This window comes from Cyanistes caeruleus, chromosome Z (assembly GCF_971803275.1).
Source record: "Cyanistes caeruleus chromosome Z, bCyaCae1.hap1.1, whole genome shotgun sequence".
NCBI lineage: Eukaryota > Metazoa > Chordata > Aves > Passeriformes > Paridae > Cyanistes > Cyanistes caeruleus.
In genome coordinates this window covers 13969492-13996358 of record NC_141732.1, presented here as the reverse complement: position 1 = coordinate 13996358, position 26867 = coordinate 13969492, and the positions used below count along the sequence as shown (strand labels likewise).

At 41.3% G+C, this 26867-nt stretch overlaps 1 protein-coding gene across 1 annotated transcript; it reads left to right on the top strand.

Moving 5' to 3' along the window:
* Positions 1 to 3775: 3775 nt before the first annotated feature.
* On the top strand, positions 3776 to 20429 carry LOC147648131 (uncharacterized). Its single transcript, XM_086868757.1, has 2 exons — positions 3776 to 3929; positions 19154 to 20429. The coding sequence occupies exon 2, from the start codon at positions 19264 to 19266 to the stop codon at positions 20269 to 20271; it is 1008 nt and encodes a 335-aa protein (XP_086724883.1). The 5' UTR covers positions 3776 to 3929; positions 19154 to 19263; the 3' UTR covers positions 20272 to 20429.
* Positions 20430 to 26867: the final 6438 nt, after the last annotated feature.

Below are 26867 nucleotides of genomic sequence, written 5' to 3'. Positions count from 1 at the left end.
CTCCCCGGTGAGGGGCTTGGCAGCCCCGCTCACCACCCCTCAGGGACAGAAAATCCCGGCTGGGGCCAGCCTGGCCATTTACGTCTTCAAATGCTGGAAGCCAAGAAAGCAATTTCCCAGGCTTGCATGTCTTTAAAATGTGAGTCTTACAGAGGCAGACCTAGCTTGTAAATAATAAAATAGGTTGTCAACTCTCAGAGCTAGCCAGCTATTGGTTTTTTGCTAGGCACAGAGGAAGCTCTTAGCAGTTTCTCTCAGAAAAAATAATTTCCATGGCTGGCTTCTTCCGTCCTCACCAAATATCAATTAATGCAAAACCAGCACAATGTGCTCCCCTCACTTATTTTCTGTGGGATAAAAAAGCAGTAAAATAAGAAGATAAAACATGAAGGCTGGAAAAAGCATCTCTCTTTTTTGCTCTGGCATGCTGCTGACCTGGGTCAAGAGTCCTTGCATATTTATGCAAAGATGGTGCATGAATTTATGTGACACTGTTTCAGTTCAGACAGAACCTCATCTGGAAAGGCTGGTGATGAAGCATTCTACCAGCAGATATAATGAGGAAAATCAACTGAAGTGGAATGGCTGGTCTCCTAGTGACCATGCATAATGCGTTTTGATCTAATCACATATTGCAAACTAATGTGTTGGTAAGACATAACTGTAATTCCATCTGCTTGCTGCTGATTTTGAAACTCATCAAAGCTCACCACTAGAGCTTGCAGTCAGGGATCTCATTGAAAATTTGTGGCAATTATTTAGACTGATTCATGGGAGAGATGATAAATGCATTTAGAAAAACACATTTGGATAAGCAGATTGCCCAGAGAAGCTGTGGCTGCTCTGTCTGCAGAAGTGTTCAGGACCAGGTTGGATGAGATTTGGATCAACCTGGGATAGTGCTCATGGCAGGGGGTGGAACAAGATGATATTTAAGGTCCCTTCCTGTGGGGAGCTAGGGCCCGGCGGTCGGAAGATATCAGGATGTAACGGAAAGATAGAGTCACTACCCTCCTCTATAGTTTATGGTAATGACCCCCCTAATTAGCCAATAGTACCTAGCTGTGATAAAAGCAGATGGGAGTGACATTGTGAACCTAGGTTATAAAGTGTCTTCTATAATTCTTCACCAAAAAAACACCATTTTGCCATCCATCACATTGGTGTTGCGTACAAATGGACCGAGTGACCTGGGATTGGTCACCGTGCTGTTCTTGAAACAGGTCCTCTGCCTCGCAGAAGGCAACACCTTCCAACCCAAACCATTCTGAGATTCTTTGTTTCAGTGATTCTATTAAAATGGCTTCCTATGTTTGAAATACTGCTGGAAGCCTGTCCAGGCTGGAAAGGTGTAATCCTTAACCTTTTAAAGTATTTCCTTCTAATAAATAATGCCATTATGCTGACAGAAATGGCAAATTCTCTGTGAAACTGACACTGTAAGCAGGATGCATTGTTCACATGCAGGGGATATGGATAGGGGTGGGAATTACGTAGAACAGATGTCACATTAATATCTTGCTGATGAGGAGACAGATGAGTGATTGCAGCATGGAAGCATTAGAGAAATTCATAAAGGGCTTCCCAACATCTGCTGCAGTTCTTTCATCCTGCTGGACTGGATATAGCAGTGACATAGAGAGAAAAGGTGTATTGCAGTTCATAGTGCTCAGTAATAGTCAAAAATAGTCATGTTCAGCAATTTATACATCTACCTATTGGTCCACTCATCATGCACTAGCATACAATAACCAAACCCAAGAAATCATTAAGTTTCTGGAAAAAAAAAAAAAAATTAAAAAAAATTAAGGAAGCCTGCAGAGCAATAAATTATTCTTTTTTGCTGGAGGGAAGCTCATCCAAACCCAAATGATTTGCAGCAATGAAAAACCCAAGTGACTTTTAAAATAATTCTTTTTCCCCAGACCTAAGTCAGTGGTCTCACTTCCCCTGTGGGCTTGGCCCAAAGAGGAGGCTCAGTGTCAGCCACTTGCCCCAGACCCTGCTTAACGTGTGACATCAGGTTCACACCTGCATAGTAAAGAAAAATTATTGGGGCATCATAAGCATTACTATGGCTTCTGCTATGTTGTTGCCAGTGAAAGTGGAGTTTTTAAATCAGGGAAATGAAGTCAGACTTGTTAAAGAATCATTTCTTGTATCTGCAATGACTCTGACAACACAAATTCCAGTACCAAAGCCCCAGATGGAAACTGTTCATTGCACTTGAGACAAGAGAATGAGCTCTCAAAATATTAACTTTTCCTGGTCCAGTTTTACCATTTTCCCCTTTTACTTTCAACCAATCTCTTGGCTGTTTTTTCTTGCCACAGAGCACACACCAGTTGTCATTAATCAAGGAGATTAAGGATGATTAAAACATCAGGTGACATGAACTTTGTGTGTAAAGAGAAGGAGCCTGGGCTGGGCTGAACAGCTGCAGAGGACACACCAGACATAATGTGGGTCCCACCTGGGCACACCCCAGCTTTTATCTCACATTGCAGCAGAATGTTCAAGGGTTAATAATTCATGATGTCTCAGGCAATGACAGTTACTCATCAACTGCAGAAGTAAAAACCTTCTGCTGAGGTTCTTGTCACTGCAGATGGGCCACTGAAAAATATTTCCTGAATGATGATGTTGGAAATTGTCGTGGTTTTAAACCAGTGACTAACAAAAAAAATTACTTATTTCTTGCTGTGAGATATGGATTAGAACAAGAGCAAAACAGGCATAAAACTTAAAAGGAATAAAGAAAGTTTATTGACAAACTACAATAATAAGAACACCAGAATAAACTTCCAGAAAAACCTTTTCATCCCCTATCTACCCACTATTCCCTTGTACACATGACAACAGAGACAAAAACTTTGGAATTTTGGTGGTTAAAGCAGTCCCAATTCCTGCTACAGTATTTTCACCAGTCTTTGTAGAGAAACAGAAGTTTCTTCCTGTTAATTTATGGAGTTTCTCACAAGAAAACTATTTTTGTTATAGTTTTCCATTGCCTTGATGTTATCTGCCCAGAGCTGCTGTTATCAAAGCTCATTCCTCCCATCTCACATCACTCAGAGGTGTGTATGGGCCATGAGTCTAGGGATGGCATTTTAAGGATGAGTTATTCAAAAGCGAAAGTCTTCTTCATCTGTTTCTGTGAGCTTCATCAGAAAACAGTTTTTCTCATTGCCCCCCAAGGCTTCAAATTTTCACTTCACTGTTTCCAGCACTTCACTATATCACAATCACTCTACTTTTTACTTGAAATTTTCACTTTGAACACTCTATTCCTCCCCATATACGGTCATGAATTAAAGGAGTTCTTTCAGGACTTTATTGTCCATCTCCATAGCTTTAACAGAAAAATATTTCATCTTAATTAAAGCATCTTCTTAATTCTCTACCTTTCCTGAAGCTTCTTTTCTTTCTTGTCACTGATAGTTTATAAAGTCTCTTTTCATGTTGATCACTCTCTTTTTCCTGTTCTGGATAAAAAAAAATTAATCTGCAAGTCTCATTTTGGAAATGAAAAGAGTTAAAATCTTGCCCAGGCTTTGTAGATAGCTCTGTGACCTCTGCCGGTGCAGGAGCTAGAGCCATCTGAGATAGAAAATTCCTCATGGCTGCTCTGGAGAGTGTAGTCACTGCCCCAGCCCGCTGCAGGTCCAGAGCCTCTCTCCTTCTTCACTCGGCAGTCTCTAGTAAATTTAGTCACAGCAAAACCTGCAGCTGAGCCAGAGATCGGCCCGGCCCGGGCCCGTGGAAAACCTTCCCCAGGCCCCCCCATCTCCAGGCCGGGAGCCGCTGGGCCCAGCCCAGTCCCCCGCCCGGCCGCATGGCCTGGGCAGGGAACGGGAGGCCTGGAGCTCCGCCACCCTTCACAGCCAGGAAACAAAGAGACCCAAAGTGCCCTGACTTTACATCTTAAGGTAGGGTTCACAAGTTGATCTCCCTTTTCAATGGTTAAAATTGCTGTCAATTCCCAGTAATGACCAATAACTGGTCAGGAGAAGGGACTCCTTTCAGTCCCCAGCAACTTCAACTTCCTTAGCTCTCACAACCACCTTAAAGGTAAAGTCACCTCATGACAGAGATGATAAGCATGTCCCTCATCAGTGATCTTCCAATTGACAGGAACTTGACACATGAGGTCATTTGTCTAGTAAAGTAATGGGAATGCTATTGGGACGAAGTAGCTTTAGAACCCTCCAGCAAAGTGGAAAACTGTTATGTTAGGGATTGATAGAGTTCTGCAACTGACGTTCCCCATGATCTTGAGCACGTCCTAGTCACCACTTGTTTTTTCAGTCCCCTCATCTGCCCACATCCATCCCAACAATTCTGTGTGCAGGTGCACAAAGATTACTTCTGCAAGCTAACTCCAAATTCTCACCCTGTTCCAGGACTCCAGAAACTGCCGTAATAATAGTAAGGATTTGCATTCTTTTATGACAATCTGAAGGTGTATGAAAAAAGGCAATCATGCCCTTCTGCACATCTTCCCAGTTACCTCTCTGTCTTACATTTATTTGTCTTTCCAGCCTAGCAGATATTGTACTCAGTGTTACTGCAGATACTTTTAAACTATGTTCAAGAACTCCCCAGGCCTGCAAACACAGTGAGCACAGCTAAGCTACGTCATATAAATCAAAATTTCTTAGAGACCTCTAGCAAAGCACTTTATCCTCAGTGTTCTGCCCAATTCCCATAGTACAAAGGCCAGGTCTTTCTGGCTGATAAAAAGTGGTACAAAGGCAATGGAGAGCTTTTATTCCTTCTCTTTTAACCATGGAAAAGCATGTGCTTCACTAAGAGCAGTGGTAGGTCCATGCACTAATAAAAACCTATCTTGGTAGATGTTCAACCTATCCCAAAGTAAACACTCACTTTATAACAAAAGGGATGAGCTCCAGACAGCTCCTCTTCAGCTTTCTGCCTGGCTCCTGTCCTGACAGGCAAAGTGGACATTCCCAGTGTTAGGGAACATTCCCAGGAGTGCTTAGCATTTAGAGGAAAAACACACAAATAGGTATTGGAAAGAGGCAAAGAAACCCTGCCCAAGGCAAAACCATAACACCTTGCTCCTTCTTCTGATCTCTGACCAGCAATAACAGAGTTTCATCAGCACTGCCTTCTCTTTTCAGCAGCTCAGACTGTGGTATGGTGGTGAGAGGCAACTCTGAAACAACTCTGCAGAACAGAGGTCCTGGAACACCTGCTTGTTTGGGTGGCCCTGTATCTCTTTTTATGAAGACTTTAAAAGGTTGCAATCCCAGTTCAAGATGGGCATCTGCAGCAGAGGTATCAACAGTTGAGGCTCCAGGGAAGAGCCAGCTGAAGGAACACTTCCTCTTCATTGCTTGTCACTGATACCTCTAAGAGGCTCTTTATTCAAAGTAAAACAACAGTGATGCTGCAGGGCACAGCCACCAGGGCACTGCCCATTCTCCCATTTAGTTTGGCAGAGTAGTGCCTAACAATTCAAAATTTCACAATAAATGCTGTACGTAGCTTTTTACAATGGCAAATCTCCCAGGCATTCGTATTCCTAAAGTGTGTTCAGTTTCATTGAATGAAAATAAATAAATTTAATAAATTTAATCTTATGGTCTTCCAAAGATTATGCTTAAGCACCCTTTTTTTGCCTTACTCTCAGAGTGTGCAATATAAAGGAAATGTAGAATTAATTTGTATTCTGCTGTATAGGACTCTCACAAAAACAATGAAGCCTGCACTGACGAAACCAATCTCCTGTACTTACAGGTGTTACAGGCAACCTAATCCCGTGGAAAACCTATTCAAGGAGCCTCAAGTCACTTAGTAATTCAAGTTTCCCCTACCAAATTTAGGATTTCCAGTAAAATAGCAAATAATACATACAATTCTGTGTTTTCCTGGTGTTCAAAAGCTTTAGTTCCCTCTGGCACTTGTAGATGCAGAAAGACCAATTGTTTTAGAAACAGATTTTGGAAGTGTACAGCTCCAGGAGCCAGAAAGTTATAAACCCTCAATCTGCAAAGTTCTGTAAGACCTACAGTGGTAAGGTAAAGGTTTTCACTGGTTGATTGATAGCAGGGAAAAGGCAAATCTTGGTGCGCCATCCAGATATAAAGGTATAGTAAAAAAGCACTCCTTTAAATCAATAATGATTAATTTCCAGTCTTTTGGTAACATTGTAGGGGAAGGTAAGCCCAGGTTATAGGGATCCTATCTCGATAACCTCATTTATTTTTCTTAGATCTCGGAGAAGATGCCACTTCTCACTATGGGGTTTCTTGATTACAAAAACTGGGATATTCCATAGGCTAGTGGTTTGGACAAGGTGGCCTTTGTCCAGTTGTTCCATCACTAATTTTTCTAGCACGACCAGTTTTTCATAAGGTAAGGGCCACTGATCAACCCACACGGGTTCATTTGATGGCCATGTTAATCTCAAGGTTGCGTCCATCAGTAGTCCGTATCAAAAATTTGTCTCCAGCCTCATGCCCCATTGTGATAAAATGTTCCTCCCCCACAGGACTACTTTTGCACTTACTACAAATGATTTTGTAGTATCAATGCAACCCTTGGGCCCTTCAAATGGGATTTGATGTAAACTACGAAAGCTGTTGCTTTGGCCCCCAAAACCTGTTAGGACATCCAAAGATGGTATGAGAGTCCATTCTGGAGGCCAGTAGGACCAGGAAATCACTGTTACATCAGCTCCAGTGTTAATGAGCCTAGTGAGGGTGATGTTCTTACCCAAATGTCCCAAGGTGCACGTGAGCTCGGGTTGTCCGCGACTGATCTTTCTTGCCCATGCAATGAAGTAATTGTCTGAGCTTTCAGTGGTGGAATCTGGTAACAAGAATGCTTGTTCAAAAATTAGCCATTTCTGAATAAAGCATGGGGGGTCAGGACACAAAGTAAATACAGTTATTTCTTGAGATGATGTCAGAGTAAGTACAGTAGGCACAACATAAAACCCTTCAGCCCCGGCTTGGTTTTTACCCACAATTAGAAACTCACGTGGCTGTTGTTCTGGATCTAATTTTCCAGTGGAGATTGCATGGTATATGCAGTCTGTGAGAATTACTGGATGGGCTGTTGTCAGCTCCAAGCAGGTACTTGATGGCATGGTGGCGGGCAGATTGGAGAGGATGTGCTGTAGTTGTGAGCCTGCAGGCTGCTGATGATTTCTGGCACAAGTGACAGAGCTGTTTTTGTCATCACATGCCACTGCCTCATGCTCAGCTGGGAGTTTCCCAGCTGATGGCATGCACACTCCTGCACTAGGCGGAAACTATTAGTTTTTTGGTAATTTCCCTTGCACCCACAGGGCTTAAAAGGCAACTTCTGTCTGGGTTTATGGCAATTCTTTGCATAATGTCCTTCCTTGCCACAACTGTGGCAGAGCCCTGGTCTTTTGCTCTGCTGCTCTTTGATGGTATCTTTAAAGGCAGCTTGAGCTTCTGTCAGAATTTGAGTTTGTAAAGTGGTGGTTTGTTCTTGGTGCTTTCTTGCCTCCTCCTGAGCTGATGTTAAAGCCTCAGAGAGGACCTGTGCTTGCAGCACAGCAGCGTGTTCAGGGGAGTCGAAACGGTTGCAGGCATCTGTCATCTGAGTGATGGCTGGCTCAGGCTCAGGAGGAAGAAAACACGGTATTTTTTACATTGGGGATTTGCACTAGCCACCGCTAGCCTTTTCAATAATTCCTGCCATGCCTGGTCCAACACCAACTGTTTGTGTAGGGCCAGTTTAAGTCTGTCAAGGAACTTCATATAAGGCTCATCTGGGCCTTGTCTTATATCAGCAAAGTCTAGGTTTGGTTAATTACCTTCAGGAACCTGAAGTAACACCTTCCTGGCCACATCCTTTATGTCATTGAGGACAGGTCTAGGGAGGTCCTCCACTTGCCGGTCAGGGTCAGTGTGGGCTCCCTCTCCTGCCAGTTGTTCCATATTAAGGCACTGCCCTTGCTGGATCCCCTGCATAGTCTCTCCAAAGTGGGGTTACAGTACGCGTCCATGTTAATTCCCATAGGGAGTACTCCGTAGGGGATAATAAAATTGTCATTAAATAACGTGTGTTGTGCGGTGTTAGCATGTGAGTAGCAAGCAATACATCAAGTCCCTTCCATATTCCCTGGCAGCCTTGCATAATTCCTTAATTTCCCCAAAGGCCAGAGATTCCAATCAGGGATTAGCACCTCCCTGTGCATACTAGACTGGCATTACTTTTAGCTTAGAGACCACCTCCCACTCCCCTTCCTTTACTGCCTCCTTTCTTATTTCCTCCCATGGATCCAAGCTAGGGTTTTAAAGCTGAAGGTCTTCCTCCAAAGACAAGGAGGAAGAGGAGAAAGAGGAACATGAGTAGGGATTGCTAGACACCATAAACATTTCCTTACAGCTCTTACAGCCCTTTAACTTTAAAATAGGCCCCAAAGTAGGCCTCAGTGCTGGAGACCAGGGTGCTTCCATCTTAGAGCTGTGCCTTCCGGAACCTAGGTGGACAAGGTTCTGGCCTCCTTGGAAGAGGTGTGGCCTTTTTGTCTGATAGAGTCAGGTGAGGAGTGTCCCAAGGAGAAGGGGGAACACTGCAGGGTAGAAGAGGCAGAGTTGGAGCAGGGTTTGCCCACATCAATTCGACCAGAGGGTGGGGTGTTAGTATAGCCAGCCTTTAAAATGGCTGTCAGTTTTAGAATGGTAGTTAATATTTGGACAGCAGCTGATGCCAAAGGTGACTGACCACTTGGTGTTAGATAGAGAGGATCGAAGAGAGTGCGGAGAGAGATGAGGAGAATGTGTAGGTTTGGTGCCATTTGTCATGCCTGGGGACCACAACTTTGAGACCAGACCAGCCGGAGACAAAGTGGTAAAATAAATGAAGGATGGGCTAAATCTGATGACCAAAAAGAAAAGGCTTTAATAGTAAAAACAATAAACATGTGATCCATGCAAGGGAGAGGGTGCATCAAAAGGGCAGGGTTCAGAGTGTTACAGTAACTTTTATAAACTAGGATAGGGGAGGAGTCTGAGGGTGAAGGTCCAGTGAAGAGGGGTGGTTAGGAATATTTAAAACACTGCAGCAAAAATAAACCAATGACAACAGGGGAAACAAGGAACTTTCTAGTAACATTTACACAACTACAAACAAGGAGCAGTGTGGGTACAGAAATGAATGGGCAGGACACCTGAGTCCTTTTTGTGCCTTTATTGAGTTACCAGCTCCAGGGTGGGGGCTCAGGAGGCTGAGCATGCTGCCGCTGTTCCCACAAGGTCACCAGGAAGGAGGTGTTTCAGTCCTGTCAATTGTCTTGTCAGCAGGCCTGGGCTTCTGTCCTCAAGGGAGTACCATGGAAGACCTCTCATGGCTCATTTGCGTAGGGGTGTCATCCCGGTCAATCACTTTTGTGGTGATGCCGAGGATTCTGAGTCAAGGCTAGGAACATCCTGGTCTCTCTGACGGTTAGGCTATGAGGCTTTTGTCTCTCCTGCATCTGGTTTGCTTGATCTAGGGGGTCTCTCAGCACTCATAACCGTTTTTGCCTCATTTGCATACCGAGATTGGTGGTGCCGCCACGTTGGGGAGCAGCGGCAGTGACCTGACTGGAAGGGATTACAACACTTGGGTAAGAGATGAACTCAGTACAATTAACATGGGGTAGAAACATCAACAATAATATTAACTCTGTGGTAGATGTTGTAACTAGCATCACACTGCAACACCATTACATTGTACCTTGCTTGAAAACGGTTTTTCTTTATTACAATTCCCCTCTCTATTTATTTAATCGAGCATAGGCCTGCATCAACTGGTAGTCTAATTGGCTGTCTCTACTTCCTGCGAGTACTTCTACTTCTTAACTTTTGGTATTGGTTGTACATTTCTTTAGCACTTTCTTTCTATTGTCTTTCTATATCATAATTGTACTATTCTCTTTTGGATTTATAGCTTCTGGAATTAACATACCAGCTTGAACTGTGAAAGTGATTAGACAAATTACACAAGGCAAAGGACAAGGAAGGAATAGGAGTCCTGTTAGAACACAGATGATAATAAATACAACTTTCTTCCACCATTTACCTTTAAAAGACCAAAATCCGTCCCACCAATCAGAATCCGTAAGAGGGGTCCACTCTTGAGTCCCCACATATGCTATTTTCCTAATTCCTTTTGAGGTATTCTTTATTACCTCACTTCTGTCATTGATTTCTAAACAACATTCTGAAAAATTTAATTTTCCACATATTCCCCCTTCGTTGACTAGCAGATAATCCACACAATCCACAGCTAACTTAATTTCATATATAGCTTGCCGAGTATGAAATAATTGTTCACTGCTATGTTCTGATGCTATGGCAGTCTGATTAGATATTATTTCTAATATGGTCTGAAGCCTGATTATACAATTTAACATATAAAAGGGGGTTCAACACCCCCATGACCCATCTTGGGTCCATGTAGCTGGTCCATATGTTTTTATAATTTCCTCGGGAGTCCAGACTTTATTTTTCCATATTTGTGTACTGCTCATTTCAATGATGTCTCTTTTCTTATGGCTACCCTTTTTAAAATCATCATATAGCAGAACCTCCAGAGTGGATCCAGATTACTTTGGTAATAAAAAGAAAGACTGTTTAATTATTCCTATAGTACAACTCCCTAGCCAATCTTTAGGCAACTGGGTATTGGCTTTATTTCCACAAATCCAAAGCAGATGCTCTGGAGCTTCCCATAACTCTTCATTTAGTGACATTGGAAATTCCCAGTACTTTGAAATTTCCTTTATTCCCCAAAATGGATTAACTTTCTTTGCAGACTCATACAACTGATGTCCTTCATGAAAAATGCACCCAGTTTCTTTCTTTTTTGATGTCCAATATTAATTTGTTTCTCCTGGGGTCCATCTCAGTATTTTTGACTACTAAGTATCTTTTACAAGCCATCTTCCCTACTATTGTTTGATATCCGTGGCCTTTTCTCATAATATGCAAAAATCTACACATGGAATTTCCAATCAGAAGAAATAAAACCTGACCATCAAACCTTTGACAGCACCACCACTCTGCTAATATTTCAGGTTTTTATCATCTAATTTCCATTACCCAAATTTGCACAGTCTATTGCTAATGTCATTCTGGTTAATCATCACCCTGGGGAGATCTTCAATAATTTGAATTCTTCATAAGTGTGGTCTCAACTCATCATTGCACTTAAGTATCTAAAATCCCAAACCAGTCAAACATATTAGGGGTATCAGGAATTACAAACCCAGACCAATTCCCTTATGTGAAGACAGCATATTTTTTCTCTTGGTCCTGAATGTATGGGTGGATAGGAAAGGGCTTTACTCTTCAAGCAGCACTTTGGCATCACAGAAAAATATCTCTGCTAGAAAAATTCACCAGATAAAACTAAGTGTAACTCTGAGATTCCCAGTCACTGAAATAGTGGAGCTGAAACATGGCTTGCCAAGCTAAACCAAATTTCCTGTAATTATCCCCTACTTCTCTGATCCCTGAGCTCCAGAATTCATCAGGAATTCAGCGTGGGAAAACAAGGCATAAAGCAAATGTGTACTGAACAAAAAACTCTGATTTTTAAGAGCTAAGCCTAGACACTGAGGCACAAAAACACAACTGACAAGCTGGTAAGTGTTTTAAAGACCCAGAGAGGAAACATGTTTCTTGATTGTGACATTAAATGAAAAGATTCCCCGTAAATCCTGTTATATATGGAAGAATGAGAAGTGTGTGACAGAGTTGTACTATGCACAAAGGGAGTAATATGCAACTTAAGCCACATTGCAGTATTTGATGAACTGCTACAAAGCCGTGAAACTTCTGCACTATTTGTGGGGAGTCAGGAAGAAGAGAAAAATTCTCCTTTGCCTTGACTTCTCATCTAAGACTTCCATAATGCAAGTCTCATGCCCAAATTGCACCCTGCTTCTTGAAAAGAGAGCTTGAAAAATAAATTTTTCAAGTCAGACAGGCCACTGATTTTGAGTGTTTTTGATGTTGAGTGTTGTCTATGAGTCACTCTCGCTGCCCTTATAATACTTAATGAACATTTATCTTTCAATGTGCTTCTTCTAGAATCAAAAATATGCCAATAGTTTCCTATTTTTCTCTCAAAGCACTGGTTTGGAGACAAGAAAGATTGATTTACCAACACATTCCTGGAGCAGCAGCAATTTTTTCATGAGCAATTATTTTCCCAGCATTTGTTTTGTGAGTTTTACATGTCTCAATGAAAAGAAGAAATAATTGTTTCTATCTTACCATTTGTGGCTTCACCTTAGCAAAGGGGCCTTGGAAAAAATGAGTGATGTGCTGCAATTAATTGCCAATAATGATTTCAGCTTTTTAATATATGCTTAATATTTTCTATAAACAGAAAAGTTATGATTTTGGCATACAACTGTCAAAAATCAGCTCAAGACACAGAAACGTATACATGACAACCAAAATTTGCCAGAATCATACTGATCCTTGGTTAATTTGGGATCAAGAGACCAGTGACTAAAGTGTCACATTATTCCTCAAAATAGCCTTCTCTGGTAATTTTTGTAATTTGTGACTGGAGGAAAAATGGAGTCTGAGTAGACAGAGACAGCACAAAGCACAATGTAAATGTTACACTGTAATTACTCCTGTCTGGACAGGCCTGTTTAAGCATCTACTTCTATTGCTGCTTCACTTTACATCATATCATCCTGTGTTTTTCATTACAAAAAATTTCACTGCGAGGCATGTATCAAGTTAGAAACCTTGAAAAATCACTTCTACTTTAAATTCATGTGTCCTCTGCCATGATGCAAGGAAGAAGAGGAATCATATTTAATTGCCTATGACATCTTCTTGTGGCATTTCTGGCTCACTTACCTGCTACACTCTTCTTTAGTGAAGACATAAGTGAGAGACTGGAGTATATTACAGGAAAGCTGAAGTCCAAGAGGTCCCCTTTTAATTTGTGCATTATCATCTGTTATGCTCACAGAGAAAGGGTCATAAAAACAGGTGTTTCTGTTATGATCATCAGTGGCATAAAGCCAAGCTATGGCAGGAAGAATTCAGTCCTACAAAGGAGCGATGTTTATGTGTGTTAAATATTTCTCTCATGTACCTGAGCGTCTCCTGTAATCAATACATTTATGCTAAGAGTGTTAATGAAATACAGATTATTTATCCCTGGATGAGTGGTGCCCAAGACAACTAATGATTTGTTGAAAGTCAAATATGTTAGTCATGGTAAAGAGCAAAATCCTCATGCCCTCAATGTCCCAATATCACATCTTAACCGTAGCTGTACTGGGACAGAGGGAGAAAATCACCAAAGACATATCCTGGTCTATTCTCCAGGGAAATCACCACCTTCCCACTAAAGAACCACCTACTGAAGGGATATCATGTAAAATCAACCCCAAGTCACTTAAATTACATCAGGTTTTGTTTATTTTTTTGTTGTTTGCAGTTAATAGTACTTGCCAGTGACATTATGTTTTGCTTGCTTTAACTTTTTCTGATTTTATGGACTGTATTTATTTCCTAATACTCTTACCCAAATGTGCTGTACATGAAGGTGATAGGACAAAACTGGCCCTTCTGTGAGTTTCTGTTCCTGGCAATGAGGGAATGAGCTCCTGCAATGATAGTATCTCAGCATTCTCTTTTGGTCACTGAACCCCACTGATGCTCCCTTATACTGGCAGGAATTTTGAGCCTTCAGCCCAATGAATATGCTTTCATTTTTGTTGTCACTAAATACTCTGCTTAGAGAGAATATTTCAGGGAGTGTTTTATTTGCTGAATCTCAAATAGCAGAGAGATCAGGCACTGAATTTAGAGAAACTAACTTTATAACCTTGGATCCAGGTGTTATCTTCTCCATCCTCAGCAAATGCAGCAGCTGAGACTCCAGCATGCTATGGGAGAGTCCCTGTCAAATAGATAGCCAGTAGCTTATGACTGCACTGTGCATTTGGAGAAACATCCCTCACTGACAGTCCTTCGTCCAACAACAGAATACTTATCTTCATGTCCTGAACAGTTTGGCAAACAGCCTTTTGTGCAGTGCTCTCATCCAGGAGTTACCAGTGTTTGACTTGAAGATGTGGTGGACAATCTGTTCCACATGTCAGAATGCCAAAGAGGAGGGATCCTGCCTCCTGCACCTCAACAGCTGACACCCAAGTACTCCTTAAATCCTGAAAACAAGCACCAAACTTCTACAGATTCATGCACTGAGAGACTAAATTAACTCAATGGGATCACTGTACACTGCATGAAATAAAGCACACATTTAATTCCTAGTTAATTAATGGTTGTTGGAAATCGAAAATCTGCAGCCTTAGAAAAAGCCTGGATTGATGTAGTGATTAAGGTACACAGACATTGTGTAGAGAAATTATAAACTTAAGTCTCTATAGTTATAAGACATAAGAATATGTCTTAAGTAGGTAAAAGAGTAAAAGAGTTTGAAGTTTGAACTGTAATAGTGTGGCTTATAGTGTAGGTTAGAGATCCAGAAACTATAACAGAGAGATGCATGAGTATGTAACCTGTCAGCTTAGTGGCTGAGAGAGAGACGCAGTGCAGCAAAATTAAGTAAAGGTGGTAAGAAGTGAAAACAAACTTCGTGTCAACTGCCTATTGGGCTAGAATATATATATAGCTGTGCAAAGAAGAAACTCCTTGACTTCCTCGAGCTACGGTTAACTTGTTGCTCCTACAAATCTCATGCCTCAAGGCTGGTATCTTATCGGGCTACAATAAGTCATCTCAAAGCATGGTAGTCCCATCCCTTGTATTTCATCTCAACAAACGGTTACACTACAAAACACATGCTGGAATGTCCCCTCAGAGCACAACGAGCCACAGGTCGAATGACAGACGCATTTTCCTAATCATCCCAGTTTGACTGGCACTGCCATTGAGCCTATGAGATGGCTCCAATATCCTTCCTCATTTACAAGGCAGATCTGTGCATTTGTGTGAATAAATGTCTGTTAAATGCATTAAACTCTTTCTTCATCTTGGGTGAATATCAATCACATGGTAAGATTCAATGTTAGGGAAAGCTGTATTTATTTATGTCTTGATCAGGTAGTTGTCAAATACACTGACAATGTGAATAGTCCTCCAAGAAATCATTAAACTTGAGAAATTAAAACTATCACAGGTTATGCTACAGTTCAAGGCAATATCTTACTAGTTTAAGGTAATATCCCCCCAAGACCACCTATAACCAAAATGAAAAGGTATGTTTGCCTTGCAAACAAAGAAAAAAAGCTTAGCAAATTATGCTAAGAATTAATCAGACATTGTAGAAGCATTTATCTTCAGTATGTAAAAATAAATCCTGAAATATATGAATTTGAATTTGTTGTTCCTTAATAATTAGCCACAAAGACTTTTTTTTTGTTGTTGTTTTTAAAGAAATGAAAACAAATGTGAAAATTTTAACTTGCATGGATTTCAACTCCAAATAAGACTGCTGTGGAATTACACAGAATATGGAGAATATTGCACCATAAGTGGCTTAAAAGATCCAACTTCCAGAGGAAAGAAAAACAATTTGAGCAGTTTATGTGACCAGTTACAAAATTTGATCATGGAGAAATTATACTCATTTGGACTACAAAAGCCTATTTCAGTTCTTGAGAATCTTTTATCACACGATCTGTGTTTCTGTAATCTTGCTTTATGTCCCTGGCTCATATGTCTTCATCAGTTTTACTTAACAGCAGCAAAAGTGGTTTATTCACAGGGAAGAAAGTCATCATAATCCCACACCAACCACCAGTTTAAGTATCAAAATTCTGGTTACAGCTGGGTACTGCCACTCCATTTTTTTTGCACACCCATGTATTTTTCCAGGCTACCATGGATTCGTAGTTTGCTTAAATGATCATTTACTTTCCCAAGATTGCAAATAGCTGCAGAGACAGTCAGATTTCCTCTTGGCTGCTGGACCAACCATCTGCTTCTGTGATCAGAAAGGACTGCAAACCAGCTCCTCTATGGAAATCCAGCATGGAAAGTCAGATGCCACCACTCAGGCCTGCTCAGAGGGATTGGTCAGTCCATCATCATCACCAGCTGAAAATGTATTCCACCAGATATTATCAGAGTCAGAGGAAGGGTCAGGGCACCCTGCAGGACGATCTCATGTGAGCTACAGCAAAACTCAACCCAAAGACAAGCAGCAATTTTCTATTACAAGTTGGTTTTTTTTTTTATCTTTCCAGAAGCATTTTGTTGATGTTCTCTGCTGGCAGAGTGTGACTCTGGGGTAGACAATGCTTTATTTTGTAGGAACTAAAACTTCTATGTCTAAAAAGGATGTGGAAAATAATCCAACTCAATGAAGATTTTAGCTCTATTCTCAAGCAGACTATTCTGAATTTTAAATTAATTTCTTTACACATGCTGTGCTCATCTCAGCTCTAATGAAATTAAAGATTAAAAAAAGATGGAGAGGGGATTTTGGCCAAATCCTGTCAACTCTGGTGGGGAAAAAAAGCAGATGTGCCACAGGGGTTTACAGTCTCTCTACTGTAAAAATCATTGCATAGGATGTGTAGGACATATAATAATGGGAGCTGGAAAGGATTTTAACCAGCATGAGTTTTTATTTCATAGCTGCCTCTAACTAGTAGAGCAGATGTGCTTTTTGCTTACAGATGAACATTAATCCTTTAATGAGAAGAGGGATCTCATGTAAGGTGGAGGCTTTCTGAGAGAGCAAAATCTACTTATCCCCTGTAACCAGAAAGCATCTCCACTTTCACCACCACAGGAAGAGAGTTCTACATCTGTTCCCACTTCATTTTTTTAGGCTTGCCTGCTGTCAGCAGATACAATATGAGTTGCAGACACTACAAGTAATCACCATGAAATATTCAGTGCCATGCTGCTCCAAGGCTGGTAGCAGTGCCAGGTACTCTAACAAGCATCTAATTTCCCCTGAGCTCCCACAAAAGCAGCAGCATTATTACAATCAACACCATAAAACATCAGAACTTAAGTGACACATGGCAATAAAAGATGAAAGTTTCATTTTATTTTAGATCAGTGAGCATGAGCACATATAATGGGATTGAAAGAAAATTCCTCACATCCTTCTGTTCTCATACGTACTTTAGGCAAATTCTTCTCATCCCCAAATGAGAATAATTAAGTACATAATCTAAAGATCCCCAAAAGGAGGAGAAAAGGCATGTTTATCCTCAAGTGACCAGTACTTGCAGTGAAATTTTTTGTTAAAATTTTGCCAGAATGTCTTCAGAACCCCCATGACACTCACAACTATGTCCCTCTCCTGCTGACTGCGGTGAGCGTAGGGCTCTTGGCAGCCTCTGGGCTTAACCTTCAGCTTTTGAGGTTTTACAGTATAACTAAGGGCAGATTTTGGGATTCAATTGCTTTTACATGTGAGTATCATAATCTGCAGGAAGGTGTTTTCCAGCAACAAATTCTGGCATGGAAGCACCTCATTTCAACATGATGCTTCTTGTCATGGGCTCTGTTGTCTTGTAAATAACAGTCTGTAACAGGAACTCTACTGCAGTGTTTTGACTGACACGTCACATACTTTCTCTCTAAACATCCTTTTCCAGTGATTTTGTGGGATTGTGATTGTATCCTATCTTGATTTGAAGGACAGGTGTTTGCTAGGGAAGGCAGGAGCCTTTTTTGGAATGGAGAATGCAAACTCCTTTCTTTTGAGTTATTATAATTTTGACATTAAGGGGCTCTTAGGTAAAGGTATGAAAATAGGAATAACAGTTAAACAATCAACATATCCTGAAATGCAAGTGCTGTTTTAATTCCTGTCCCCACTGAGAAACTTCCTTGACACTCAGTGCTATTATGTCCTCCCAACACCAGAGAAAAAGCAGGAAAATTTCTTCACCCTGTCACAGGGTGCCCAAGGCAGTGATAGAAGGATAGAATCTCTAGAAGGATTTAAAGGTGTGTAAGTGTGGCATTTGGGAATGTGTTTTGGTCGTGGGCTTGGCACTGTTGGGTTAGTGCTTGGACTTGATAGTCTTAGAGGTCTTTGACAATTTGATTCTATTCCAGCCTGATCTATGCTTCAAAATTCTCTACAAACTGAATTTTCAAATTTGTGAAGAATCACACATAGAGAAGGAAAGCTAAAAAGGAGTAGCCTCACCCGATGTAGATGTAAATCTGACAGACACAACACCAAGGATTACAGGGGTCAGTAAATAATATCTTACTGGAAATGCAAATTTCCCCAGAAAAATGCATCCCATCCTGCTTGTAATCAAAAGGTGGTTGGACAGGACAACCCAGTGTCTGGCAGTCAAGATCCTCATCTACAAGGATGCTCAGACAATTCCCTGACAAGGATAGAAATGGTTGGGTATTTTTAATTTTTTTTTTTTCTCCCCTAAAGAGCCAGAACTCTTTAGGGATCCTTAAAAGTTCCTGCCCTTAGGAATGAGAATGATCCAGGATAGGCCAGGTGACACTTCCAGTGCTGCCCTTGGCACTGTGTGGGGTCAGTGCAGAGAAGGAGTAGAGGCAATGTTCAGACTGACCACATCAGTGCTGCAGAACCTGAGATAATAAGCTCCTTCTCCAGATTAGCAGGAGCTCTGATGTGGAATTTTCAGCTCAAAAGAACATGCTTGGCCAGCACGGGCGGAAATCAGGTACTTAGAGCTGAGGAGGGTGGGGCTGTTCAGACTGCTGTGATGTGCCCAGGTCTTTCTCCTGAGAAGATGTGAGAGAAAATTGTAATGGAGAAGTAGAGAACATCTCCTGTTGCTTAAAACATTCCCTTCCCCCCAAGCCAGGCTTCCAGTTGTCACTCACTTGGTCAGTTCCCATGAGCTGTGGGAAAACCCCACAAATCAGGAAGGCAGAGAGGGCCCTGCTGGGAGCCTGGCTGCACAGATTTACAGCTCCCTCCACACTGCAGATGAGTGGATTTGGGAGCACAGTGAGAAAAGACAGATCTACCCTTGCAGAGTGGCACCACCACCTCCCAGGAAACCTTGGCAAGGTGTCAGGAGTGTGGATGAGACACAGAGCCAAGGACATGTGATGCTGGTGGCTCAGGTAGAGCAACATGAAGGTGTAGAGACTGAAAAAAAAAATTGATATTTTCATTTTCTCCTGTATGTCTGCAGAGGTGGACATCTCATTGTGATTTCACTGACTCATGGATAGTAGCATCACTGAGTATCAGATTGTGACATCTCATGGGGATTTATTGTGACATCTCACTGCTTATATCTGGATGTCAGCAGAACCTGGGCCAGTCTGGCTTGAGACAGAAATGGCCACGGAGAGAGACAGCAACTGTCCCATCTGCCAGGACTCCTGGAAAGACGTGGCTTCTGCTCTGCCCTGTCACCACCAATTCTGCCTGGGCTGCATCCTGCGGTGGACACACAGAAATCCCTCATGCCCACTCTGCAGGACACCGATAGAGACCATCAGGTTTTCTGAGCAGGATGAATGGGACTACGTAGAGTTGGTCATCACCACCCCTGCAGAATCACCAGAAGCCCATAGCATGGCAGGGAGAGCTTCCAGTCACGTGGAAGAAAACAGCATCCATGGCCCTGAGGTGTCCCCTCCATCTTCTCCACAGGGAACACTGCCCCCAGATGAGCAGGGGCCTGCAGGGCCAGAGCGTGTGAGTGGCCTCCTGCCTGAGGAGTGGGCTGGACTATTCCAACAAAACCAGCATCTCCTGGAGGCTGTGCGGCCCTGGCTCTGTGAGAGGCTGGAGCGAATATGCCGGGGCCGGTGGTGGCTGGTTGAGGCTGCAGAGAGCTGCATCCTGCACTACCTCTGCAGCTGTGGTCTGGATGCAGAGGCCTTGGCCCAGAGGCTGCTGGTTTCCCTTGAGGGGCACACAGCACCGCTGATCCATGGCCTCATTGAGGTTGTTGCAGCCCAGTGCAGTGAGGAGGCCCAGAGGCTTCTGCATTCCCATACTGCTGGGGATGAGGACAACAGTCAAGCAGAGAGCACCAGCTCCAGCAGATCCAAGTCCAGCAGTTTCAGCTCCAGCAGCTCCCAGGAGAGCACTCCTACCAGTGGCTCCAATGTGGAGGAAGAAACTGGTACCTCAGAGGTCACTCACCGTGGAGTTCCCAGCCACCCCCCACCTGTGCCCAACCCCACAGAGCAGGACCAGCCACAGAAGGAGCCGGAGCAGCCAGCAGTGGCTGGTCACTCTTCACAGGGTAGCAGCTGCAGCCCTTCTGCTCCCAGTAGGGCAGGGACTGACGGGTGACCTGGTGTGCCCAAAAGAGGAAGGCCCCCAGGTCCCTGGATTCTCCTCAGCCCAGCAAGAGGCCATGATGGAACTGACTTGACCCTTGCAGCCTTAAGGAAACCTTGAGCTGCAGACTAAAGACTAAATGAACATTTCAGAATAAATTGTGAACTTCATTTCTCTCTTCATTTCCCGTTTCCCTTCCAAGGCCAATGCATATCACGATACCTTTGGGAAATGACTTCACCTTTCCAGGTCTGACTTCCAGAAGGCATTTGTGAGATCTCCATTAGGTCAGTCTCACAGAGACAGGGGTCTGAATAAATCTATAAATGTTGGAGTCCCTTGCTAACCACTGTAACTGAGTTTGACATTCTCAAATGCGAGCACATTTGAAAATCTTGCTTCATATATTATTTGTGAATTCCTTGTGAAAGGAACATTTGAATTAAGAAGCAAAAAACTATAGAGAAATATGATTCCATTAAAGTTCTTAGTTCTTGCAGTTTTATGAGCTAATTTGAAATAGATTGTTCGAGTCTGTAAGTACCTAAACCAGAACCCAGAAGTTGCTAGGCAGCAGTGCTTTTGCTCTGCAAAGACTCTGCTGTGTATGTGAGGTAAAGGGCAAACACTCTTACAATGGCTGAGTCAGTTGTTCTGACAATCAGCATAAAAGGTGTTTTTCAATGATCTCCAGGGCCAGGAGGCCAGTATCTGACAGACAAGGCAAAATTAAAGATAAATGGTGACCAGAAGTTTAGTGTTTTTGACACTAGAAGTTACTTAAATTTGCAATGGCAACCCACCTTATCTCACACAGAACAATGCATGCTATGCACAACTGGACAGAATCCACTTGAAATAATGTATTATCTACTGTATTAGTAACTAGTGACAATGTGCCCCATCTCCACAGCAGCAGTGCATTATATATTATACAAAATAAAGTAACCTTTTAATCTCTAATGCTGTGGCTGATCATTTTGTTATATTACACTGTAATTATTACACATCAAGTTGTTCACTCAGGTGGAATAATTGACAAGGATGAGAAGTTTTTTAATCTTTCTTCTCTCCTCCTCTCAGAGTCTTTCTGCACATTTTCTCCAACCCTTCTCTCCTTTGTCATGCACAAGTGTGTTTTCAGGTCCTGAAAACCTTGATTTTAATGTTTAACTTCACAGATACTGGTTGCTTATTTTTGTTGCACCTGACAGACACAGGATACCACAACACAAGATGCAAAAAAGTCACGGTGAAAAGCTTACACTTAAAGCAGCTCATGCATAAAGGGAACTGCACATATAGGAAGGAAGTCTTTAATTTTATCTGGAAACCAGTGGGAGCTACAATTCAATATATAACTTTTGACCTGGATGTCTCTGAAGTCAGACTTCGGGATACCTCATTTTAATATTGAGGAATTCCTTCACAAAATGGATCTACCCTGGAGCTGTTGGTCCTAGAAGTGCATAGTGCCTTGGAGCAGTGTTTTGGGGGTTGAGATCCCCAGATCCACAGCTTCCCCATCTGTCAGGCTCTGACAACCTCAAGTGACAGTCAGGCTCCAGTTTCTTTTTTACTTGTTTTTTGAAAATCTCATGAGCTTCAGTTCTTGCTGGAATTGTCTTTTGGTTTCAAAAACACAGGCCATGTTAAAAATCCGTGGCTGGCTGTACAGGCCAGCATCATGGATTGAACAGCACATGTTTCCTCAAAGTTATTTCCACCAATTTTCAGGTTTTTTTCCTCAGCAAAGATCAGTTCTTGAATGTTTTTTATATGCATGGAGGCTTCACACGATTTTTAGAACAACTCTGCTGATTTTTTTCTTTAAACAAAAAAAATCCTACCTGGCTGAAGAGATGTGTGACCTACAAACCATTGGATGAAGGAAAAAACACAGGATAGCAGCCCTTCATGCTTGTCTTGCTCTTCAGTTTGTTGCTATCTATTGTTTCTCTCTTTTGGAGACAGGGTAATGAATGGCAGGGTTTAGTAAATATTTGGTCTCACACAGTAAAACAATTCTTATTTTTTTCCATTCTATTCTGGGTCTGGGGGATTAACTGTCCCAGAGAAGTCTTTTGTTGCAGGTGCCCATTCCTATTGACTCTGCTTTGGGTTTGCCATTTATGGACACACAGTTCTGTAAGTGCAACACCTAACCAGGTCTCAGGGCCTTAGTTGAAAGTATCAGAATAAAATCTACAAGAGCACAGAAATTTAGGCAATTAATTGCTTTTCAGTTTCTTGGCATCCCAAATGAAAGTGTTTTCTGCAAAACCCACAACAGCTAGAAGAGAACTTCTCTTTTTGTGAGAAAGAGCTCCCAAATATAAGAAAAGCTAAACAAAAAGGAAAACATAACAACGAAAGTATCTTTGTTGAAGAGGTTTAAGAAATGGCTGATTGTTAGAGTCTGAGATACAGAGTGTATGCCCTTGTTTCTGATACTTAGTTATAAGATCCAGAAAAACACTGAATTTCATATAACATGAAATTCATGAGCATGTTTTCATGGTGATACACATGGTGAGAACAAATGTTAAGGTTAGTTAGAAAAAGCTAAAAGTGTAAGTGTGTAGATTAGAGAGTTTTCCTAAATCACTAAGAGAAAAAGTTAGTTTAGAGAACAAGAGACAAGATGGAAGATTTAGGGTGTTGTCTCTTATCCCTTCTTCTTTCTTCTTCATGTTCTTCTCATAGATGTTTTTGGGTAGCAGTAAATGATTGGACAGAAAATGCCACAGTGCAGCACAGAGGTGATGGGTCATTGGGTCATTAAGAAAAATAATATACATGTCTATTGTTAATGGGTAAAAATAAGTATAAAGATAAAAGAACTGCGTATTTCAGGGCCTTTTTGTGCATCAGACACAAAGTGTGCCACAAGGCCTTGTTTGTACCATCAGAAGAAAGAAATGTACCAGATTGCAAAGATATAATCTTGTGTAGCCAGCCTAGAGAGACCTGTCAAGTTTTGTGATGACCTTCTAATAAACACGAGAAACAAGGTTCTAACGAGCTTGGGAGTTTTCTTTAAATCATAAGAACTGAGATAAGCAGGGCTCCCCACAAGGGACGATCCCAAAAGAATTCAGTCCAAAGGAGGCTGAGAAATTCAGGAAAAAAAAGCAAAATACAGAAGAAATGAAGCAGAATCAGAGAAATAGAAAAAGGATTTTTTAGAGAAAAGTTACAGCTGATAAAGAATTATAACGGAAGCCTTTAGACAAACTTTGCAACACTTACTAAAGCCCCATTCCAGCTGGGAGCTCACTGAGAGCCAGTGCCAGGGTCTCATCATCTATAAAACTATGGGCAGCTTGCAAACCAGTTAGATAAATCACTTTCATCCTTGAAACATTAAAAAAACCACAAAACAAAACCAAGCAATCCTTTTACCTCAAAGCAGCTTTTGGCAGAAACTAGCATAATTAACATAATTAATCCACCTGTATGCTGTATATATGATTTGTGCTATATCAAATGGAGCATTAAATGTGTTCCAGAGCACATGGGTTCTTAGCCACAAATCACCTGAGCCTGTGAAAGAAGATTTGGTAAAAATAGGCATGAGAAACAACAACATGAGCATCTTCGTGATAAAAATTCTTAGAGGTATAATCTAAATTTTTAGACACAGCTTTTTTCCATGCCTATTTTGGTCCATTCCTGGATTTCACTGACTATTCCCCTGGTTTGATGCCAGCACCCAGAGAGACAACTCTGCTATAGCCTTCTCCTTAAAACCTTGAAGCAAGCACCAGCTCCTTGTCATCATGGCAATTCCCATCTGTCTTCTCTGTTCCACCATTTGGCCTTGGGATCTCTGCAACAATCCCATCAAGTTCTGCAGACAGCAACAGGGTATTTATTCCCAAAGTTCTCTGTCAATCACTGGACCAGCTCACTGTGAGTGACCAATGAACATCTAAAATGGAAGGAGGTGCAGTGGAAACAGACAAAAGACATATGCTCATGAAGCTCAGGAAATATTTCAGTGTGTGATTCTCTTCCTATCTTCTGGAATAAGGATGCTCTTGTGTTTGTAAGCATCACAGAGGCACAGAAGACAAATGTTTATTTAGCTGAAAACTAAGTGAAAGGAAATGGAAGGTCACATGGATAGTTTTTACCAAAAAATTAACTGCTTTGCCCCTCTACAAACCTTCAATTTTTCTCTGCAAAGATTCCCCAAAGCACACTTTCTGTTCCTATTGATTGGCTGCTTTCAAGAATTGTCCCAGAAGAATGACACTGCCCATCCTTTTTTAGCTGCTCAGATCATATCCCTCTCTTCTTCCTTGCCCATGACTCCCTTGCTTTACTGTAACTTTCCCAAAAAGACCTGTAGATTTTTGAAGTGCTGATATTAATCCAACCTATAAATAATACAGCATTGCAAAGAACACACTGGACCATAATATTTGCACATTATTTGGTCTAAATGACCTTGCTCAGATTTTTGTAGGGTCATTTTGGAATTTGATGCTTCAGCTGAATTCCTTGTCTTGAAAAGATTAAGTTTCTCATCATCTCACTCAATAAAGATGCAGCCATTCCAGATCTTCTCAAGATGATACCAGCCATGACAACACTGAACATGCATGTGGATTGTCTAATCCTACAGAAAATTTATCCTGCTGAAAAACAATTGCTGTAATTGAACTTAAAGGCTGCTACATAAATCTTATTCTGAAGTATAAGTTTAATAAAATTATATGTAAAGCAAAACATGAATATTGACAAAGAGTCTTTGCAGTGCTATTCTACATATTTTGTACTGATGACAGGAATTCATGTGGATTTTTTTTCAGTCCCCCAATTACAAAGAATGCTATAAAGCAAATTGCAACTGAATATTTTCAGGTCCTGCAAAACAGATTAAGCAAAATAGCAGAAACAGTTACATTTGATCTTCACGTCCAAAGCCAGGGTTTTACTTTAATGCTTAAAGTCAGAGAAGGTAGAGGGTGAAGGCCTGCTTGTTAAACATAAAGCCATAATGGGACTGTGCAAATTCATTCTGTTCTTTCCCCATCCATGAGATGGATATTTTCATACTCAAAATATCATTGAAAATTAAGGCCAAATTTCAGGAGACTTTATTTCAACCAGCTGTGTTAAACCATTATAAAGACCATTATTGGTCTGGCTTAAGAAGTATCTGAACAAATGATAAACAGAAAATCTGCACGTTGAGAATGATACTTCCTTGAATAAGTCTGATTTTACAGATAATTCAGAAAGCTGTTTTCAGTTTGTTTGGTTTGTTGAAGGGAAGTTTCTGTCTTAAAAGAAGTGAAAAGACTTCACACTTTGTTTTAGTTAGCTCAAGGCAAACTGATTTGAGGGGTTACTTGGTTACTACTGAGGACAGAGAGAATTCCTAGCATTTCCAAAATGTGCTTCCTTTACTTTCAGACTGATGAGAGAAAATACACAATCAAAGAAAAAAATGAAACCATTTTAATTCAGACATTGTTTTGCCCTCCATTTAGCCAGAAAATCACACTCTTCCCTTCTCATTAGTACAAACACAGAAATTCTGACAGCCTTGTCTGGAGAAAAAGGAAAGTTGTCACTACCAGTCACCTCATCACAATGACAGCAGTCAGGGTTGGCAGAGCTGCTCTGCATTTAAGTCTCCAGCCATCACATTGATTTATTTTATTCACATTAAGTGAAAAATGCAAAATAAACATAATATTTACCTCCAAAGGAGATGCTGTGAATTTAAATCTGCTTACTTGTTTGTCATCCAGGCATTTGTGCCAGTAACATGAATCCCCCAGAAGATTGCTTTTCACTCTAAAATAACTATTACTTTATTGGTCATTTAAAGTAAGTTATATATTTTAAATATCTATGCCACTGAGCTCTGAAGATTTACATCTGCATTTCCTAGAGAAATTCAACTGCCATTTTACATTTGTAATTCTGTCCTAAGGAAGCAAGATCATGTAAATCAAAGAGGTGAAAATACAACTTAAAGGTGAAGCTCGAAAATATTCTGTCCATTTAATTTGTACAGAATTCATTTGTAATTAAATTTAAAATTATTTAAATTAATTTGGAATTTAACATGTAGGAAAATTTTGCACATTTGTAACACATCTTTGTGATAGAGAATGGTCTTTTAAGGCTGCATTAATTATGTAATAGATCATGTTAGGTGCCACTAGAGCACTCATTCAAATCCCTGATACATCACAAACTCTGCTTTTAAAAATGGAATAATCCAGGCAGTCCCACCACAGGCTCTAAGTTCCATCCTTAACCTGAGCAGTGTGCAGGACACACAGATAGCCTGCCCACTCCTGGAGGATGTCTGATGCCAAGCTCACATCTTGGCCAATGACTTGTTTTTTTCTGTTCTGTTTTCATGGCTCATTTCCCTGCAAACTCAGAAAGACAGAAATCCCTGTGCTGCTCTCTGGTTGGCAGCAGCTGTATGACCTGGGTGACCAGGAGGCTCCAGCCGCCATGTGCTGCTCCTCAAAACAGCTTCAGACACCATCCCAGTGACACTGAAAATATGTTCTGGATGCCTGAACAGAAAGACTGATCTCACAGGGACAGGCTCCAGGGATGTGAGCCACACG